Below are 22818 nucleotides of genomic sequence, written 5' to 3' on the forward strand. Positions count from 1 at the left end.
GCTTTCTAGGATATTAAACTATTTATACAAGACAATATGGTAACAAACATGTAAAACATATGGTAAAAAGACGGCAAAAAAACAGAATATCATTTCTGGATGGCAGTACTCTGGGATTTTTACCTCTTCCTTGGCTTTTCTATATTTTATGTAACAAGAAATTGAATCTAATTAATATACTTTCCATTTTCATCATTTTATTGTCTCTTAATCAGACATTACAACATGCAGAATAAAGAAACACTTACCTCATTCCCTGACCATCTCTTATCACCACTGTCCACACTATTGAAACCTGAATCAAGGGCTCCATACGGGCGACCTGAGTACAGTTCTTCATGGCTACCAAAGAGAGACTCTAGTTGTTACCAGGTAGTTCGAGGTTTTAAAAATTAACATTTAAAATAAATTGAATGCAATTTTACTAATAAATATTATCATGGCATTTAGTGATTTAACTTATTTAGAATTAAATGGATATCCTTTTGACTTTTTAATATGAAAAATTCCAAACTAAAATAAACAGTATAATGTATACTAATATACTAATAGAATAGCACTCATCCAGTTTCAAAAATGTCAACACTGCCATTCTTATTTCATCTATGCTTCTAACCCATTTACCATGCCCCCCCCCAACACAGGGCTTGAACTCACCGCCCAGAGATAGAGACCTGAGCTGAAATCAAGAGTCGGACACTTAACGGACTGACCACTTAGGCACCCCCCTCAATTTTTTTTTTTTTTAAGAAAGAGAGAGGGAGTGGGGAAGGGGAGAGGGAGAGGGAGACAGAGAATCTTAAGCAGGCTCCACACCCAGCATGGAACCTGACACAGGGTTCAATCTCATGACCCTGAGATCATGACCTGAGCTGAAATCAAGAGTCAGACGCTTAACTGACTGAACCACCCAGGCACCTCCAATAGCACTTTTTAAAGGTAAAATTCATATACACTGAAATGCATACACCTTACCTATATACTTGACAAATGAACACATCTTTTGTAATAGACACCTCTCTCATGATGTAGGACATTTCCGCTTTCTCTGAAAATCCCCACACATCTCATTCCCAGGCAATTCCCCTCACCATGCTACAGTGTGCTCTTTTTTTTTTTTTGTCAGAGAGAGAGAGACAGCCAGCGAGAGAGGGAACACAAGCAGGGGGAGTGGGAGAGGAAGAAGCAGGCTCCCAGCGTAGGAGCCTGATGTAGGGCTCCATCCCAGAACGCCAGGATCACGCCCTGAGCTGAAGGCAGAGGCTTAACGACTGAGCCACCCAGGCGCCCCTACAGTGTGCTCTTAAGAGATAACCACTATTCTGATTTTCTCACCTTAAGTTAGTATGAAAGGCAGAATAACAGTCCCCAAAGATGTCTAAGCTCTAATCCCTGGAACCTATTAATATGTTTCTTTACACTGCAAAGGGGAATTAAGTTTGAAAGTAAAAACAAGGTTGCTAGTCAGCTGATCTTAAAATAGGGAAATTATTGTAAATTATCTGAATGGACACATGTAGTAAAAAGGGTCCTTAAAAGTGGAAGAGGGAGGCAGAAGAGGTCAGTGGGATGCAATGCTGGCTTGAAGATGACTTTTCGTTAAGAGTCCAGGAATGTGGACTCTCTAGAAGTTGAAAAAGGCAAGGAAATGTATCCTACTCAGAGCCTACAGAAAAGAACAAAGCTCTGCCAGCATCTTGATTTTAGCCAATGAGACCGAGACTTAGACTTCTGACCTTCAAAACCATAAGATAATAAATTTGTGTTTAAAAATCTAAGTTTGTGGTAAGTTATGGCAGCAATAAAAAAGTAATACAATTAATTTTGCTTATTCTGGAACTCAAAAAATGGAATCATATGTAATTTTTTATCTTGCTTTTTTTGCTGAGCACCATGTCAGTGAAATTCCTCATGGTTTTAATACTTCAAGTAGAATGGATAAATTATTTGTTAAGTGTAGGCTTAACTTAAAAAAAAAAAAAACCAACGACCTGCCAATCTGTTTTTGAAAGTAGCTCTGCCATTTTGCACTCACACCGCAATGTATCTGAGCTCCAGTTGCCAACACTTGCATTGTCAGTCTTTCATTTCAGCTCTTCTGGTGAGTGAAAAGTGGTATCTCACTGTCGTTTTAATAAGTATTTTTCTGATGACTAATGATACTGAGTATCATTCTGTGTGGGTATTGACTATTCATTTATCTTCTTTTTGTGAAAGGTCCATTCTTTTGCCCATTTCTAAATACATCAGTAATCTCAAAAATAGTTTGCTAAGAAGCCAGACACAAAACACTACATAAAGCCTGATTTCATTTATATGAACTCTAGAAGAGGCAAAAGTATACTGACTGAGAGCAGATCAGTAGCTGCCTGGGGCTGAGTGAAGGGAAAAGGACTTATCCAGTGTAAGGGGGCACACGAGTGATGGAAATGCTATCTGTCTTGATTGTGTTGGTAGTTTCATGACTCCATCATTTACCAAAATTCACCAAACTGCATACTTAAAACAGATAAATGTTATGATTTGTAAATTACATTTCAATAAAGCTGTTAAAAAATCTGCCAAATTCTTTTGTCAAAGTGGATGTCCCATTTTACAATTCTGTAAGCAGTGTATGAGAGCACTGGGTGCTTCACAACCCCACTACACATTTGGTGTTGCCACTTTTAATTTTAGTCATTCTAGTAGGTGCATAATAATGTCTTGTGCCTTAATCTATATTTCCATGATGATTAACAATGTTGAGCACTCTGGGGTCCTTTTGGTCATTTGTATATCTTTCTTTGTCAAATATCTAATCAAGTCTTTTGTCCAATTTTTAACTGGTTGTTTGTCTTTTTAACATTAAGTTGCAGATACCCCTTATAGTTTGGATATAAGTCCTCTGTCACATAAATCCTTTGTCATTCATATATATATATCTCAAATATTTTCTCCCAGTCTGTGGTTTGCATATTCATTTTCTTAGTATTTTCTTTTCATGAGGAGATGCTTTTCATTTTGCTGAAACCTAATTTATCACTTTTTTTTTTTATGGTTATTGCTTTCTGCGTCCTTAGAAATCATTGCCTATCCCATGTCACAAAGATATTCTTCTACACTTCCTTCAAAAAGTTTTATAGCTGTATTTTTTGTTCTTAAAGAAACTTTTTAAAAGTTAGCTTAATTAGAAATCCAAAACATGACAAGGCTTATTTTTAAAAAATCGTCTATTAGCATTTTATTTAATAAGCATGGGTTTGAAAAGCAACTTTCAATGGTACAAATTTAAAATAGTGTTCTTCTAGTGCTGAATTTTGTATTCCATATATTCTCACATAGTTCATGCACATAACTTTAATTTCTGTAAAATGAGGTTAACCATTTCTATGCATATGCCTTTACATAAAGTGAAAGCTTTATGTCAATTAAAGACAAAACAAAACAGGCACCTGGGTGGCTCAGTCAGTTAAGCATCTGCCTTCAGCTCAGGTCACAATCCCAGGGTCCTGGAATTGAGCCCTGCTTCGGGCTCCCTGCTTTGTGGGGAGCCTGCTTCTCCCTCAGTCATTCCCCCCGCTTGTGCTCTATGGTTCTATTTCTCTGTCAAATAAATAAATAAAATATTAACAAAACAAAACAAACAAACAAAAAACCTTATGTGAACAAAAGACAGTCTTTGGAACTTATCGTTTATTTTTTGATATTTTACTTTGTAGTAATTATTATACAGATCTATTTGTCCGATGTATTAAATATGTTCTGATTATGAAGATCTAAACATGCAGGTACATTCTAGCTATCGTCCTCATTTCCCCACCATCCCCCATCAAAATAGTTAGCAAAAAAGGGGCGCCTGGGTAGCGCAGTCGTTAAGCATCTGCCTTCGGCTCAGGGCGTGATCCCGGCGTTCCGGGATCGAGTCCCACATTGGGCTCCTCTGCTGGGAGCCTGCTTCTTCCTCTCCCACTCCCCCTGCTTGTGTTCCCTCTCTCGCTGGCTGTCTCTCTGTCAAATAATAAAATAAATAATAATAATAATAATAATAATAATAATAATAATAATAAAATAATAAAATAATAAAAATTATATAAATATAATAAATAAATATAACAATAACAATAAAATAAACAAATAATAAAATAAAATAAATAATCTTTTTAAAAAATAGTTAGCAAAAAAAATTCTCTAAAATTACTTTTCTAGCAGTGCCTGGCTGGCTTAATTGGAAAAGCATATGACCCTCGATCTCGGAGTTGTGAGTTTGAGCCCCATGTTGGATGCAGACATTACTTAAAAACAAATAAATAAATAAATAAACTAAAAAAACTAAAAAAATTTACTTTTCTAAGAGAAAAGTAGTTAATTTCTCCCAACTTTTTACTTTGGAAAAATCCATATCTATACAAGAGTTAGGGGAGTAATACGATGAATATCCATTTGCTCTTCATCTATATCCCCGAACTGTTAGTATTTAAGTAAAATGTCTTATTTATATCGTCTATGTGACAGGTCTGCTTTCATGCTTGTTTTAGGGTCCAGATCTTACACATAGGCGCCATATATGTTTTATCACAGCAAAGTCAGGCTGAGGTGCCCAATTTTAAAAGCTTTCTAATGAAATTATACATTAAGCCACACTTAAAAAATCCTGCAGCTGCCAAAAGAAGTATGTATATTACAAGATTTACTGAAAAATATTTTAAAATATTATGTATTTTTTTCAAGTAAAGATTTTCCAATTTCTAGAGGATATTGTTCTATATGTTTATTCTATCAAGTGGCCAACTGAGATAAGCCTAAATTTACTGTGATATTTTTCAACATAAACAGAATTAAGATTCTCTGCATTAAGCTATCATTTTATTTATCTCCTTTATTTGTTACCTTTAGCTTCTCCACATACTCACTCTTGCTCAGAGTTTAAACTGATAAGATTAAAGTGAGGCATATAGGTTTACCAACTCCTGGGCTTGCTCAATATTTTCTTGGTTTTGGAACTTATAGGCCTGTGTTCCAGGAAAACCCTTAGTCATAAGCAAACCAGAACAGATGGTCACCCAAGGAAGAAATAAGGCTTTCAGGAGGCCTGGCAGAGTTCTGCCAGCCAGGCTCCAGCTATGCCCTGTCAGAAAGTCCAATCTCCTTAATAAACTACCTAGCATAACATGGACTCAGACGTGTTAAGTGCCTTCTCTGCAGCAGGAACTTAAACTATGAGTCAGCAGAGTGCAGTGAGGAGCATAAAACATGGCTATTTTTATGGTTTAACAGATCTGGACTGACAACATGACACCATCATTTACTAGCTGTGTGACTTCAATTAACTTGCTTGACTTCTCTCAACTTGTTTCCTCGTAAGTTAAAGGAAAAAAAAAAGATTAATAACATCTACCTCACAGATTTGCTATAAAAATTGAGAAAACATAGGCTAAGGATTTGCACAAATCCTATTACAAAGTACGAAATAAAAGCTATTATTTTTATTGTTTCTACGAAGAATGTACCCTTAAGAGAGCATTTGCTGTTACAACAAGTCACTACATCTGCTTCATTTGGGTTTAGTTCACCAAACATTTATTGAATGTCGTACAGTGTTCCGATACTAAGAATACAAATATGAATAAAGGATGATCACTGCTTTCACAAGTTCAGGCTTGTTGGAGAGAATTCTGTTACTCGGGTTGCAGAAGCAGGACATTTCTTACCAGTGGCTTAGTCTTTCCTCAGTTTTGGTTCACTGCCACATTACTATACATAAATATATTTAGTCTGTAATATAAAGCTGGTTAGCAAAAAAGCATAGGTCACTACAGATCACTACTGAAAAATGTACGTGCCATTGTATAAAACTTAAAAGTTACCGCAACAGTGCAACTTGCTAAAGGAGTTGGAAACATTTACATCTAGAAATAAATAAAACATTCGTGACCTTTATAAAATGACTTAAGGAAGATTGGTGGTAGTTTATATATTATACAAAAGTAGTTAGAAAGTTATATGTAAGGATTCAAAGAAAAGTACTACAGTGTCTAATTTGTACTGAATCCCTGAAGAGCTCCAGGATTAATAAAAATTCTCTTTAGCAAGACAGGACTCTTAGGACTAAACTGGTCTAGATCACAGTAGATAGCTAGTAACTAGAATGCCTAATATTTACATAGGACTTTATGGTCAACCAAGCACTTTCAGAAACAGGTCATTCAATCCTCAAACTATTGTTAGGGTATAACTGGGGTAAATAAAGATCATGTTGAAGAAACTGAAGTCCAGAGAGGTTAAGTCAACTGCCCAATAGTACAAACATTCTCACTCTACGGTGGCATTTTGAATAAAAAAGGTACTGCCAACTACAATGCAATTTCACTAATCCATACCTCAGTAAAAAAGAAATGAAGGTACGATACCCCATTCACCACTGCTATAGGAGTTGAAGGAAATATTTTATTTATATTACATATAAAAATATTATCTAGGACATTCTAAAACAATTACAAATAAAGTAACATAACTCCAGAAGAAATGGAAAATATAGAATACAGATAAATCTAGTGAGCATGGTGAGGGATTATTATAGGGACTAGAAGACATCAGATCTATAATTACTAATCCCTTTGAAGACACACAACATGTTTATGCTATTTAGACTTTCCATTTAGGATACATTTCTCCATGGATTCAAGCCTTCTTTTTTCCTTAGCAAAACCACACATGTCTCCTGCCAGGTTTTTTTTTTTGAGAAGTTTTATGTTTTTAAAGTATTATGATGAGGATTTCTATATTAAAAAAAAAAATTAGGCCAAGACCAATTAGTCCTCCAGACTAAGGACAGAATGACAGAGAGAAACAGGTTCTGCAATTCGCACCACAGGCCTCAATCAAAGCTCACTCTTCCTATAGGGGCTGATGCTTCCTCCTCAGTCTCCAGACATACCCTCACATACATGTCCTCAGTAGTCATCTTTAACTGCCGGACACTCAAATCTCAGAGGCAGCAGTAGCAGTTTATGTTCCTACTCTGCTCTTTCAGGAGACGAAAATTTTTTCTTAACAAAGATTATTAACTCCAAGGGGGAAAATTAATTAGTGTAGATGTAAAATAAAAGCTACATTATTGTTTTTATTTTTTTTTAAAGATTTTATTTATTTATTTGACAGAGAGAGGGAGAGAGAGAGGGAGTACAAGCAGGAGCAATGGCAGGCAGTGGGAGAAGCAGACTCCCCGCTGAGCAGAGAGCCTGATGCGGGGCTCGATTCCAGGACCCTGAGATCATGACCTGAGCCAAAGGCAGACGCTTAACCAACTAAGCCACCTAGGACCCCTATGTTTATTTGTTGTACATCTTTCAAGAGTACAGGACTAGAACACATTTAATGAAAATTTTGAATAGGAAAAACAGACCTTTTTTCAATAAATAAGACAAGAGTTCTATATTATAAGCAATTGAAGAAAGAAAAGGATATAATGAATGGAGAAAATTTAAAAATTCTTGGCAATAATGGTCTGGGTCCTTTCATATTCTCCCTACTGTCAAAGTCCTTTCTCCGAGAGGCCTAGATCTAGCAGAGTATGCCAGACCTAATCCCCACCATCTGTCAAAACCTTTTATGTCTTATGTCTTAAACTTAACATTACATACCTGCTTTCAGTCTTCTCAGAGTTAAAAGTATTAGGACTGAGATGTTCTTGTAGGAATCTTTCATAGGTATGTATGACATTGGTTAATTTCTCCTTGAGTATTTGTACAAATGTACTAAAACTTGTATGCTTAAGCCACCAGATTAGAGCATAATGTCTATGAAACTCTTCAATCTAACAGCCAGACCAAAAAAATCCCAGAATGTCATAACAAAGTTGCTCTGATATCTTTAAGCAGAGGAAAGTCTGGAGGAAATAATTTGTGTGAACAAAAAAACCCCCAGAATGTCTTTACAAAGTTGTTCTGATAACTTTAAGCAGGGGAAAGTTAGGAGGAGAAATAACATTTGTGTGACCAAATTGACTGTTCATTCCTTTAATAAATACTTGTTGAGTATCTACTGTGTGTGCCACTCAGCTGAACCAGGGATACAGTGATGGAGAAGGAAGCCACGGTCTGTGGTAAAGGGCAGAAGTCAAGTGCCTTTGGAGTAATACTTAATTTACTTAACAAATCAGGTTCTGGGGGCACCGTGGGTGGCTCAGTCAGTTAAGCAACTGCCTTTGGCTCATGTAATGATCCCAGAGTCCTGGGGTAGAGCCCTACTTTGGGCTCCCTGCTCAGGGGGGAGTCTGCTTCTCTCTCTGCCCCTCCCCCAGCTTGTGCTCACTCTCTCTCTCTAATAAATAAAATATTAAAAAAAAATTAGGTTCTGTATTTTTAGATAGCTTGAGATTACTCCTTTATACCATAAATGCTTACTTAATTCTAATAATTTCTGATGAAAAAAATTTACTGTATTTATAATTAAACTGTACTTAAAATTTAAATTTAATGCATATTTCCCTTTACTAGAAATGATGTATCTAATATACCTTAGCATTTTCTTGATGAGCATCAATTATGGTACTATGCTCTAACATGGCAATAACTTAAAATATTACTGAATTATGGAGAGTTCTTTGCATACATGCCTAATGGCATCAAGGTGCTAAGTTTTTAGTGTTACTGCTTTTAAATATCTTGTTAAAATTATGAAATATGTCATATAGATAAAAAAAGAATATAACAGACATAGATTTTAAAACATGAGACACTGGGGCACCTAGGTGACACAGTCATTAAGCGTCTGCCTTTGGCTCAGGGCGTGATCCCGGCGTTCTGGGATCGAACCCCATGTCAGGCTCCTCTGCTGGGAGCCTGCTTCTTCCTCTCCCACTCCCCCTGCTTGTGTTCCCTGTCTCACTGGCTATCTCTCTCTCTGTCAAATAAATAAATAAAATCTTTAAAAAAAAAATTTAAAACATGAGACATTAATATCTTTAAAGCCCCGTTATACCTCTTTCACACTGACTCTTCCTTCCTCTCAGAGTTAAGCACCAACTTGAATTTTTTAATATGTGTCTACTTTTTATAGTTTTATTTTTTCTTAATTACCTTTTGTGTACTTTTAATATGTCTGCTTTTAGAAACTCTACCAAAATAGAAATTTGTTAATCTGTTTTAGACTAGGATACTGAGAAGCTAGCTCATTAGGAGTGTGCTTTTATGTCAGATGTGACAGGTCCTAAAAGAAGGCCAGAGGGGTTCTCTTTTGAATAAGGCCTATATGCATTAGGGCACCTTCACCTAGACATCTATTTTGCCTGTTAAAAGGCCTTTTGAATTTAATTACGGCTGCTTAAGAACGTTCCAGATGGTTGGGAATGCCAAGGAGATAGCCCTGTAATTCAGGTATTATGCAGCTGAAGGATTCATAAACTAAAAGATCCTGAAGTGACATTAATGGTCATCAAATCCAACCTCTTCACTCCCTAAAGAAAAATGAACGCCCAAAAGTTTGAATGACTTGCTTTAAGTCACAGAATTAACGGCAGGCAGAGCCAAGGTTAGCATTCAAGTCACTCAGACCAGTGGTTTTCAAGTAGGGACCCCTCAGGGGGTATTTGGCAATGTCTGGAGCCGTGTTTGTTTGTGTCACTGGGAAGGTACTACTGATAAACATCTTCTGACGTACAGGACAGCTTCCCACAACAAAGAGTTATCTTGCCCAAAATATCACTAGTGCTGAGGTGGAGAATCCCTAACTCAGAACTACACTTTGTCAGATCGACTGTTTACTTAATACAAACATTCTGAGAAAAACAGTGTCCAAATAGGTTATTTCTCTTTAGTTAAACATTGAGGCAGATTTAAGGGTCCAGTTTGATTCCCTATGAGATGGAATACGTTAAATAAAAAAATAAAATACACTCACCAGGAGCCAAAACCCAAGGGTCTCCTATCATAATCTGGCAGATCCGGAGCAATCTTACAAGCCTGTATGTTCAGGTACTTAAATATGTGGATTTTGCCTTTTATACATATCTAAAGAAAGTAACATATAAATGCAACCAAATTATTACTCATCTGAAATATATGTGTTCCTTGTTAATAATCACAATCAGCTTTTTACTTATTATATATTAGAAACAGAAGGCATTTCTATCAACTACATACAGCGATATTAAGAATCAGACTCATTATAACATGTTATTTTATGTGTTTAGGTGATAATAAATACAGATTTTGTTTTCTAGTCAAGAATAAATTTCAGTAACATATAAAATAAATAATTTATGACTATGAACACTGACAGAATACCTAATAAATTTATCACACTGATTAGCTGGGCACAGTCAGGGATTTAAAGCATTGTTCCCCATGGATTACATCAGCAACTTTTGCTTTTAGAAATCCAACAATCATGTACAATTATGTTCTGAATCCTACTCTCTATAAGAGAGAAAAGCAGGAAATGATTAAATATTAAAGTTATATTCTGTTGACAGAAGGCAAAATATAAATTCTTTAGGATTATGAGATCCTTCTATAGTTATGAAGTTAACTCACAAAGCTTTATAGTTGCCACCCAGAGGCTTGAACAAGACCATCATCAATTGTAGAGTTCAGATGCTACAGTGAAAAATATAGGCTGGCAGGTGTTGTGATGAGCACTGGGTGTTATATGCAACTAATGAATCGCTGAACACTACATCAAAAACTAATGATGTACTCTATGTTGGCTAACTGAACAAAATAAAAAAATTTAAAAAGAAAGATAAAGGCTGGTAAAATTTTTCAGATTATGGGATGGCTAGAATCTATGTAAAGTTACCTTATAACTACTTTATTATTAAATAGTTTCATATCAGTCACTGATAAACAAATGACCAAACTGACTAAATGACGAACTTAAGATTTTAGAAAATAAATAGGTACAAAAACGATGGTCAGAAGAAACACACTGATAACTTTTGATTCTGAGAGCCAAGTATTTTTGTCTCTCGTGTTTATGTTGCTTACATTCAAGTTTTATTAGAAAGAAATTAACTCAAATTGTATTAGAAAAAATTCAAGAAGAACCCCTCAACTTGAAAAGTAAGCCAATTTAGTGAAAGGAAAAACACTTCTGGAAATATTACCTGTCCTTCATCTCATTTATTCAGGGCTTCTAAAGAATGCATATGTGTGTGCATTTATTTGAAAAGAACTTCATTTCCAACAAAAAGATAAATGCATAGAACTTCAATTTTTAAATTCACCCTTTGTCAGAAAAGTTCCCAATACCCTTCAGATCCCTAGAGTTCACCTGCGCAGGAGGAGACTGCAGGGGATTGTTGTCTAGGGTGATCATCTGCAGGTGCCTGAGGTTCCGGTAACAAACAGGGATCGCTGTAATCTTATTGCAGGAGAAGTCCAACCGTATCAGAGGCAACTCTGCCAGCTCTGCAGGGTGACAAAACGGAAACGAACAATTCATATATTTCAAACTAGACAATTTTCACAGGAACTTCTAGCTAAATACAGTGAATTTAACATATGTATCTCCTTTCTTAATGATGAACTGATATTGTAAAATGAACTCTAGTTGCTTACAGATGGGAATACTAGTGAGAAGAAAGCTGTCTGACCCCTCACAGAACTATAGAAACCAGAGGCCTGATACCACAGAAACATAGGCATAACCCAAGGAATTAGATGATAGTCTGTACAAAGAACAAGTTAAATGCCTAAGTCCCCAACCTCAACTCATGCTGCCCTACCCTTCTCTAATCCCCAGAGGGGTCAACAAGTTATTTTCTAGTGAAACCGAATCAAAAGATTTTGAATTCAGGAATCTTAGGCACAGTGGAAAGTCAGGATGAATTGCCAGTTGAAAATGGAGGATTTAAGAGGAAGTCTACACAGTGACGGGACCTCAGTCACTTTCTTACCCAACCCCACCCCCTCCCCAGCTCTTGAATGCCAGTAGTCAGTCCCCTCTTACCCATGGGGGATATGTTCCAAAACCCCCAGGGGATGCAGAAACTGCAGATAGTACCAAATCCAATATATACTGTGATTTTTCCTATACATACATACCTGTATACATATACATGATAAAGTTTAATTTATAAATTAGGCATGGTAAGAAATTAACAACAATAACTAATAATAAAATAGAACGGTTATAATAGTGTAATAAAGATTACATGAATGTGGTCTCTCTCTCTGCTAGAAAAGGTGGGAGGAATTAGCCATTTGTACATAAAAAACTAAGCAAATAAAAAAAGATGAAAACAACAACAAAAATAAGATGTATAAAAAAGAAAATCAGAGTGTATAAACTGAATTGGTAGGGAACAAAATTTATATAGTTGTAATAACATAAACAGTAACACTTTGATCAAAAGTTGTGATAAAACTACACTGGGAAGATAGCAGGAGGGAAGTAAAGGTATGATCGTGATAGTGTTTAAGAAAGTTAAATCGTCATCTACCAGGTCGCCAGGGTGGCTCAGTCAGTTAAGCATCTGCCTTTGGCTCAGGTCATGATCCCAGGATCCTGGGATTGAGCCCTCATCGAGCTCTCTATTCAGTGGGTAGCCTGCTTCTCCCTCTCCCTCTGCCTTCCACCCTGCCTACTTGCGTGCACTGTCTCTCTCTCTCTAATAAATAAAATTTTAAAAAATAAACATAAATAAAATAGTCATCTACCATAACAGGAAGCTGACATAAGTGTCAAGACTGATAAATCCAGCAAAGCTTATTAAAGCCCGTCATTTAGAAATATGCCAGCAAATGCCAGTGGAAACAGTCAATGGCGGAGAAAGTAGAGGCTTCTAGATATTAAAACTGGGGAGGAGGAGGGCTGCCTGGGTGGCTTAGTTGGTTAAGGGTCTGACTCTTGATTTCAGCTCAGGTCATGATCTCAGGGTCATGAGATCAAGTCCCGCACTGCTTCCTCACTCATCAGGGAGTCTGCCTGAGATTATCTCAATCTCGCTTCCCCTCCCCCATGCACATGTGTGCGCACACACACTCTAATACATACATAAATCTTAAAAAAAAAAACAACTGGGGAGGGAAATGGTTGAGGCAGGGGAATGCTATTATTGATTTTGAGCTTGTTATACTCGACTTTCTGAGCAATGTATTACTTTATAACCAATAAAATTTAAAATCAAAATGACAATAAGAGACATACTATCTTATCTACCAAATTGGAATATGTTCGAGACCACCAATTAATGAACATGAACTTACACACTAACTTATGTAGCCATCTCAGTTTATCTGAATATGCTGAGATTACAAGATAAGCTGAGAGAAAACCATTTAAAACTGTTTGTGTCACTCACCATTTTCTTGGTAACACACATTTAAAATTTGATAGAGAAATAAATCAGATGATAAAACTATTAGACTGTAATTGTCATCTAAAACCCCAAATTTTCATTTTCACTAAAATCCCAATGTGTTCATTAATTGATTTTACATTAAGACCACATTATTACATTAATAAGCCTTTAAAGATCAATCACAGTAGGTGGGTCCTGAGTAGAAGGATAATCTTGGATAAAAATTTTGGGTTATAAGGCCTGTGCCATGAATTTGGGTCAGTTCTGCTGGGGGCCTTCATTCACATTCCTGAGGGGGTAGAAAGCAGACCCAGGAGGAAATGAGGAAGGGCTCTAAAAATAAAAAGCGACTGGGGCGCCTGGGTGGCACAGCGGTTAAGCGTCTGCCTTCGGCTCAGGGCGTGATCCCGGCCTTATGGGATCGAGCCCCACATCAGGCTCCTCTGCTATGAGCCTGCTTCTTCCTCTCCCATTCCCCCTGCTTGTGTTCCCTCTCTCGCTGGCTGTCTCTATCTCAGTCGAATAAATAAATAAAATCTTAAAAATAAATAAATAAATAAATAAATAAATAAATAATAAATAAATAAAAAGCGACTGAGAGGAAAGGTATGCAGGATTTTGGCTAGTCTGACTGCACTAAGTGTATAAAAGTGGACTAAAAGGTCACTTATTGAGACATTTTGACATCCAAAATGTCAAAATCACACCTGTGTATGTTAGACTAAAAAGCATACTAGATCATACTGGTGTTAACATTAGGATTCCACAGTGAAGCAAAAGCTTCATTAGTTAATTCAATATTTACTCTGTAAGTCATGTTTTGTAGAAGAACCTGAGCATCATGGTCATGAAAATACCTTCTAAAGGACAGAGATTAAGGGAAAGTGGATGGGAGTACAGATGACACAGGAGTTGCCAGGAGCTAATAACTACTATTGCTCTCATTTATATATGAAATTTTCCATAATAAAATTAAAGAAATACATAATCTGACCTAAGTTCTCCCCATTTTCATTTCATTTTACAGTTTCTTTCATGAATTCATATTTTGAAGGATTGATAAATTATACTTAATTAATTTGTTTAATCATTTTTATCATTTAGATACATATACCAGAGCCTGTAGTGAGTCTAAGATAAACAGCCTCCCAGTGCAGTCTCCCATTCCATTCATTATTCATTCTACACATCATCTCCAACCATTAATTAGCCTCTATCTGAATATTTCCAGGGAAAGATAAAGTAAGTTCAGGTCAAGTCCATTTTAAGTCAAATGCAAATTGCAGGAATGTTTTTCATTACACTAAACTATTTCCTCATCAAAAACATGATCTATTTCTCCCAAGTAGTTGCACTTACTGAAACTTCCAGGGACCCTACCTTTTTTTTTTTTTTTTTTTAAAGATTTTATTTATTTATTCGACAGAGATAGAGACAGCCAGCGAGAGAGGGAACACAAGCAGGGGGAGTGGGAGAGGAAGAAGCAGGCTCATAGTGGAGGAGCCTGATGCGGGGCTCGATCCCATATCCCCGGGATCACACCCTGAGCCGAAGGCAGACGCCCAACCGCTGTGCCACCCAGGCGCCCCAACCAGGGACCCTACCTTGAGTAATTTTAACTAATTCTGACAAGATCTAAAAATACAATCACTGGTTAATAGTTATTGGAGTTTTTTACTGAAGAATCTAACTTTAAAATCCACAAGGAAACAGATAACATACAGTAGCTGAACCACTGTATCTCAAACATTGCCTGTAACTCTTAATACATTTTTGTCTTGTACCTATCAGTCTGAGAGATCTTCAAAATAAAAAAAAACAAGCATAAGAAAACAATTATTTCACAATTTCTTACCTTCAGGCAAACGTACTAAGTGGTTTCTTCTTACATTAAGGTCTCTCAAGGCCTCCAAATTACCAATTTGGGAAGGTATTGTTTGAATTTCATTGCAGCTCACATCCTATCTCAAAAAAGATACAAAGTATTGTTCTAATATTATAAACTTGTCTGCTTTAAACTATGTGTAAAATGAGGTTAGATAAGATAATATCTATGGTCTATCTTAACTGTAAAAAAAATTATTATTCTGTGTCCAAGAATAATACCACAGTTTGTATTAGCATTTAATTCTAAAAACTTACAGGCTTCTGACTGATTTATAGGCTTCTGATCCATTTTATATGGATCTACAATAATTTTATGAGCAGAACAAAAATCAAATGACAAGATGTGGACAGAAGGCCGAGGATCAAATCAAATGAAAATTCTAGTGAGAAGGTAAATTAGAAAAAAGTATGAAAACAGATCCATTTAGGACAATATTTTATTTTATAAGTGTTCTAAAGAAACTAGAAGAAAAAACAAAACAATGAGAAAAATTATAATGATAAAATTAATTGAAAGGAAATCCTATTTTCAAAATACCAGGTCACCTGCTCAAGAATATAAAATAGAAATGCATTGAAGATGACTCAAAAAATTCTTTATCAAACTGAAAGTGAGGGAAAAAGTAATAAAGTACACATAACTCATAGGCCATGGAAAAAACAGATACTGCTCTATCGGCATCTGATCAACCTGGTACCAATACATGTATTATGTAGGCTTTCTGGTATCTTGGTCAACAGCTTGATTCCACTACTTCTGAGAAGAGGCTGACTACAGATTCCATGATTGACAAATTCAGTATTCCGTAATTCTGAGACGAGCCAGAATAAAATATAAATCCATGCGTAACAGCAGGAAGCTGTCTAGGTTAATAAAAGCTCCAAGATGCCACATTAACATTTAGAGCTCCTGTAGTATATGAGTAAAAAGACAATATTAATAGACTTATTATTAGAAAAGATCACTTACCAAAAACTTCAATAATCTCCAATAAACTTCAATAATCTCCAAACGCTATTTTTAAATTTTCCCATAATATTCTTAGAGAAAATAATACTACTTTTACTTTTCCTACCTATTAATGACTAAAGTAGAATCAGTAGCTGTAGTTCTTAGTCCAATGCTCTGGGCATCAAAGTTAAAAGGAAAGGAAGTTGAAAGGATAGGGAAAATTGAGCCTGAGCCAGAAGGTAATGGTAATTTATACTTCTCTCAGAAAATGTATATCTTGAAAGAGAGAAGTTTACTCTCACTTAAAAACAAAGGGAAGGGGCGCCTGGGTGGCTCAATTGGTTAAGCATCTGCCTTTGGCTCGGGTCCTGATCTCGGGGTCCTGGGATTGAGCCCTTCACGGAGCTCCCTGCTTGGTGGAAAGTCTGCTTGTCCCTCTGCTTCTACCCTTCCCCCTGTTCGTGCTCTCTCTCTCTCTCAAATAGATGGATAAAATCTTAAGAAAAAAAAAAAAGAGAGAGAAATAGCGGCACCTGGCTGGCTCAGTTGGAGGAACACGTGACTCGATCTTGGGGTCTTTAGTTCAAGCCTCACACTGGGTGTACAGACTACTTAAATAAATAAACAAACAAAAAAAAAGGAAATAAAGGAAAAAAGCAATAAGGATGTTGTGAGAACATGTTCCATCAAGTGGGAATCAGGAGCTTTGGGATCATTAATTCTTACTCTGACACAAACTATTTGTATGGCTGAAGGTATCAATTCACCTCTTTTGTAGAAAGCTGAAAGCTCCTTCTGTAAGACATAGCTATCTTTTAGGTATTTATGATTCAATAAGCAGAAACAGAAAGTTTAAAGGATTTGAAAATCAGAATCTGAATCCCAAGTAAAATTTACTATTAGTTCATGTTAATAAACCAAGTTCTGAAGAAATGCCAACAAACATATATTTTGGACTTTACTCCCTAGATCTAATTTTCTCTAAATAAACAGTGGTTTAGTATCTAGACTCCATATTTAATATATTTGTATATTTTTACATGTGACCTTTTATACTTATAATCCACCTGAAAAAAAGAGAGAGCTAATGTGTGGTTCAGTTAAATTATATGTGTATTTTTTATGATGAATCTTTGTTAATAAGCCTACATAAACTATCCTCCCAAATCTCAATGGATATAATTATATTTGACCATTTTAGAAATATAAAACGTGGGCTCTGAAGTTAAGGTAGATTGGTTTCAAATTCTACTTTGGTTATGGAACCTTGTGCAAATTTCTTAACGTATCTAAGTGCTACTTTCCTCAGCTGTAATATGATGGTAATTACAATACCTAATTCATAATGTTACTGTGGTGATTAAATGGGAAAAGCCCCATTCCCACACCCAGAACATAAGTACTAAAGAGTAACAAGGAGTAGTAAATGAAAGTTAAGCTTCTCAGAAAACCTAAGGCAGTAAAGCTTACTTTAGAGAAGGAGATGGGTGCTAGAGATTGCATGTAAGACAAAAAAAAATAAGCCTGATCTTTGACGTGCCCATTCCCTGATAGGGACTAACCAAAAATCAGAACACTGATGCTATCAAGATTTAACTTGAAAAATTCAAATGCATTATTAACTTATATCTCAAAAGTTTAATAACATAGAAATCACCAAATATTGGTTAAATTTAATTCCAATGACTCTCGTAGTCCATGTGGGCCTATTAGACTTGTACTTTCAATTCTTTAACTCTGTGCTGAAGCACTTCAGTACTGATCAACCAGCAAAACTTCACTATTCATACTTGAAAAAAACTCAAAAACACACCCTAATAATGGGTCTTTACCACATAACAGAGTATGGTACGGCTATGGATATACATACATGTGGGACAGTAAAAGAGTAAAACATTAACTTACAAGTTCTGTTAAATGTCTGAGATGTCCAATTTCTTCTGGAAGTGACACCAATTTGTTATTACTAGCAATTAAGACTTTCAATGGTAAATTACACAAGTGCACTGGTAATGTTGACAGTTGGTTCCGACTAAATGGGTAAGTAGAAAAAGAAAAGAGTCAGAACCCACCACTGAAGAAAAAAATTTCCATCTTTCCTATTCTATACTCAGTAAAGTGACAAATGTAAGTCTTGGAAGGAACAAACAGGATATTAGATTTGGATTCTAGCCTCCATTTCCTCACGTATCACCATGGTTTTAAGCACAGCATTATCTGCTTTTTACAAAGATTCCTCATCTGAAAATTGAGGATTTTAATACCTCCTCTACCTATCCTACAGGCCCTGTACCATAAAACTCCTTTGTAAATAATGCTGAGCTATATAAACACAACATATTATGTTATTAATGTTATGTACGATGACTATCATCCTCTCCCCCTGTCTCCCAAAGAGGAGTTATAAACATAAATGTAGTTGTAATCTACTTCCCTCATCATTACAGACATTATAATCAAACGTACATAAATGATCCAAATATAGTTCTATGGAAAACAAGTGACAGGTTGTGATTTCAAATATCTCACATCAGCTGAAACATAGATATGGAATCTTTTATTTACACAAAACATGGAAAATCAGAACTAAAAGTACACATCTATCATTAGGATAAAAATAAGTTAAAATTTTACTTATATAGATCTAAACTTTTAATCTCCATGGTCAATTGGCCCCACTTGCAAAACCTTTTGCTGATTTGACTAATATAGATCATGAGCCTTAAAACTTTTAAAATCAGTAATAATTCTATTCTGGGGCTCCTGGGTGGCTCAGCTGGTTAAGCGTCTGCTTTTGGCTCAGAGATCCCAGGGTCTTGGGATCAAGTCCTGAGTCGGTCTCCCTGCCAGGCACGGAGGCTGCTTCTCCCTCTCTTCCCCCCTTATGCCTTCTCTCGCTATCTCTGTTGCTATCTCTCTCTCAAATAAATAAAATCTTTAAAAAAATATTTCTGTTCCTAGACATTTACCTTAAGGAAAGAGAAAAATAAACATTTACATATAAGAGTCTCTGCCAGTATTATATTTATCATGGCAAAAAACTGAAACTAAATATCTGAGAGGGAAAATGAGTTTTACAAGTATATAAACTGTATAATAAAATGTTTACATATAAAAATATTTCCAAAAAGAGTACTTCAAGCCAAGGGGAAAAACTCATTTAAAAATTTAATTGAAAGCCTGGAGAAAAAGGAAAACATCACCTGTAATTATAACTCAGATACAACATTTTGATGAATTTTCTTTATACTTTTCTAATTTGCTCATTTTCTCCAGTGAACATTTATAACTTTTATAATGGAAAAAAAAAGTGAAAGAAGTCTTCCAAGATATGAAAAAATAGAAGTTAAATAAATGCATTTAACACATGGACGGCACTGGAGGAGATAATGCTAAGTGAAATAAGTCAAGCAGAGAAAGATAATTATCATATGATTTCTCTCATCTATGGAACATAAGAACTAGGATGATCGGTAGGGGAAGAAAGGGATAAAGAAAGGGGGGGTAATCAGAAGGGGGAATGAAACATGAGAGACTATGAGAAACAAACTGAGGGCCTCAGAGGGGAGGGGGGTGGGGGAATGGGATAGACAGGTGATGGGTAGTAAGGAGGGCACGTATTGCATGGTGCACTGGGTGTTATACGCAACTAATAAATCATCGAACTTTACATCAGAAACCGGGGATGTACTGTACGGTGACTAACGTAATATAATAAAAAATCATTAAATAAATAAATAAATAAATAAATGAAATGAATAAATGCATTTACACATTTAGAACCTAGTACACAAAAATAAAAAATCACAAGAATGGAAGTACTTTCAGATCTATTCTCATTTGATAAAACTTATTTGAAAATGTAATTGGAGAATCATACCTTACAAGACTATTGCAAGCCTATCAGGCCAATGACCCTTACAGTTGTTAATTATTGCAAAGCTAAAGACAAAGGGAGAAACTAGGAGGACATAGGAAATATTGCTAATTCAGCCTAAGAACATGTATAGATACTGCAGATATGAACAGATAATGTAAATTTTAGTGAAAGGGAAGAGAGAGCTGAAAATACCACATAAAACTAAAATTTTTCTAAAAAAAGAAACAACATCCTTACCTAATATTTAAGAATGTTAGAGCTTGTAGGTTTAGAATTGCCTCTGGTATATACCGAATACAATTTTGGTATAAGTTGAGATTCTCAAGAGAAACGAAATGACACGCTTCTATGGGAATTTCTGAGAGACGATTTCGTGACAGATCTGAAAGAAAAAATAAATTAAGTTTAGGGTTGATCCTTAGACCTTATTTTATTGAAATGTTAGCTAAACAAGCAGGTTTCATGATTGTCTGAATTCCTAAGAGTTCCCATCGTGAAGAATGGTCCAGAGGAAACATTCAAATGTATTGATCAATTGAAAAAACCATTTTAAAATACATCTCTCCATCTTTTTGCTGGGAAATATTCATTCTTTCTGAGTCTCCACACATACTTAAAAAATAAAACCAGTATTTTTTGCAAGTAACACAAATTCTAAGGCATATCTGCCTACAATTACACCAAAGATCATACTAAGTATCAAATATCCTAGGAAACAAACTGATCCTAAAATCTAACTTCCCAAAAGCACAGACAACATTCTGAGGTTTTTAAAAAAGCAAAGCAAAACTAAAAAAATACTGCCCCCTTTTTCTTTTTTTTTAAGATTTTTTATTTATTCATTTGAGAGAGACAGAGAGAGCCAGCAAGAGCATGAGCAGGGGGAAGGGTCAGAGGGAGAGGGAGAAGCAGACTTTCTGCTGAGCTGGGAGCTGGATGAGGGCTCCTGGGATCATGACCTGAGCCGAAGGCAGATGCTTAGCCAACTGAGCCACCCAGACACCCCATTATACTGCCCCTTTCTTTACTGTCAAAGATTATCAGGGTCATGTCAAAAGGAGTCAGGAACCATTTTTGCTCCCAATGTCCAAAGATGAGACAATCTGAGCTTCAATAAAGACAATAATTGCAAAGGACTCAAATCTATCATACATATTGAATTATACTAGTTTATAATGACATCTCCCTCTTTCTCCCCAAAGATGATAGAGAACCAATTCGTTATCTTGTAAACTGATAAAGTAAGGGGAAAACATTTAACTTGCCTTTCCTATATCAACTGTATCACTGAGTAACCAAACAAATGAAAAGCAGCATCTCTGTATAAGAGCTCTTGCTACAAATGAAAAATGATAGAATGTCACCATTTTGCAACCCTCAATGAATTAATGGATCTAAAATTGAGTATTAACAGCTAACCTTATAATAAGACAATCAGAAATTGTATGCCTCCCTCTGGAAGAACAGAACATCACTTACTGTCTTGCCAGAGGGGCAGAACTTGCGTCTAATGAAGCTTTTCCAAGCTTTAAGGAAATGCAGAAGACAAAAGAATGTGCTGAAATAAAAGTCACTCCATCATTATCCATTTAGATCTAGTTAAATATACTGTGAGATTCATTTGCTTACCACTGTTTTCTCTCTTCTTCTGCCCTATCTTAAAGTCTCTGTTGACAATAATTTGGTGAGAATCATCTACTAGGAACTTTTCCTAATTGAAGGACCTGTATTACTGCATATCCACAAGTATCTTGCTTTCATCATAACATATGAATAATAGTTGGCTAGGTATAGGTATAGTTCCTTTCTTAGGAACCTATAGATATTATTTTACCCGACTAGCTTCCAGTGTCACATTGAGTAGTCTGGCACATATCTGATGATTTTTCCTTTGTAAACAGCTTGTCTCCCCACCATCCTCAACACTCATCTGGAACTCAACACACTCTTTCCATCTTTCTTTAAAACAAAGAAATGCTTGCCTACTCTATCTTTAGTTGTTGTATCTCCTCCATTTGTTCTTTCTCCTTTCATATATATATATATCCCCCCGCCCCGTTTTGGTATACTCTTCTACTTAATATTCCAGACCAGGAATTTGAGTCTCAACAATAATCACCCCTTCCACAAATTAATATATAAAAAAGCTTCCCACATTTTGTTTTCTTTTACGCTATGATTAGAAGCGTGTCTCTTTCTCTTGAAAATCTAAGATAATTTATTTTGTTTTGCCTGTTAAATCTGTTATCTATCTCTTCCAGCTTCTATTTCTGTTCTATTTCGCTGAAATCACTTGTTCTAGATGCAATCCTTGTTCATCCTGTCTCTGGCTGCTGGCATTCCTTTAAGTGAATTATCTTCCTTTGCCAATTCATGGCTTGCCTCATCCTTGGAGCTCATCCGTCAAGCTGCTCGAGTCCCTTGAAAGGCAGTTAACACCAAAACAGCAGAAACAGTCTCTACAATGCACTGGAAGTAAGCTTCCACTCAGGGGCACAGTTCTGAGAACTCAAAAATTTTGATAATTGCCCCATAGGCTTTTGCCTCTTGTTTTCATTTGGATCACAGTATATTCCCCAAGCTCACATATTCCCTCTAGGCTCCTCTGGCCTGCAAGCCTCAGAGCTGTTTCACTCTGAAGTGGTAGTTAGTAACTTAAGTTGGGAAACAGATCACTACCTTGCCAAAATGCCTCCCCATACTGTACTCATTAGGAAACAGTTAAAGACTTGGTTAAGACCATCAAGTACTTAAGACTGAAAATTTCCTACAGAATGACACTATAAACAATTTCTTTCACAATAAATGCAACAAGAA

General features: G+C 35.9%; 1 protein-coding gene across 8 annotated transcripts in view; it reads right to left on the reverse strand.

Moving 5' to 3' along the window:
- The window catches only part of LRCH3 (leucine rich repeats and calponin homology domain containing 3), a 120514-nt gene that overhangs the window by 49199 nt on the left and 48497 nt on the right, over positions 1–22818 (reverse strand). For all 8 annotated transcript variants that reach the window (XM_034659885.1, XM_034659907.1, XM_034659894.1 and 5 more), the window contains exons 2-7: positions 20239–20383; positions 18027–18153; positions 15138–15243; positions 11251–11387; positions 9877–9986; positions 249–342 (exon numbers count right to left, since the gene is read on the reverse strand). In XM_034659885.1, coding sequence (XP_034515776.1) covers positions 249–342; positions 9877–9986; positions 11251–11387; positions 15138–15243; positions 18027–18153; positions 20239–20383 — 719 coding nt within the window. The remainder of the gene's footprint in view (positions 1–248; positions 343–9876; positions 9987–11250; positions 11388–15137; positions 15244–18026; positions 18154–20238; positions 20384–22818) is intronic.

Source organism: Ailuropoda melanoleuca, chromosome 1 (genome assembly GCF_002007445.2).
Source record: "Ailuropoda melanoleuca isolate Jingjing chromosome 1, ASM200744v2, whole genome shotgun sequence".
In the NCBI taxonomy this organism is placed as follows: domain Eukaryota; kingdom Metazoa; phylum Chordata; class Mammalia; order Carnivora; family Ursidae; genus Ailuropoda; species Ailuropoda melanoleuca.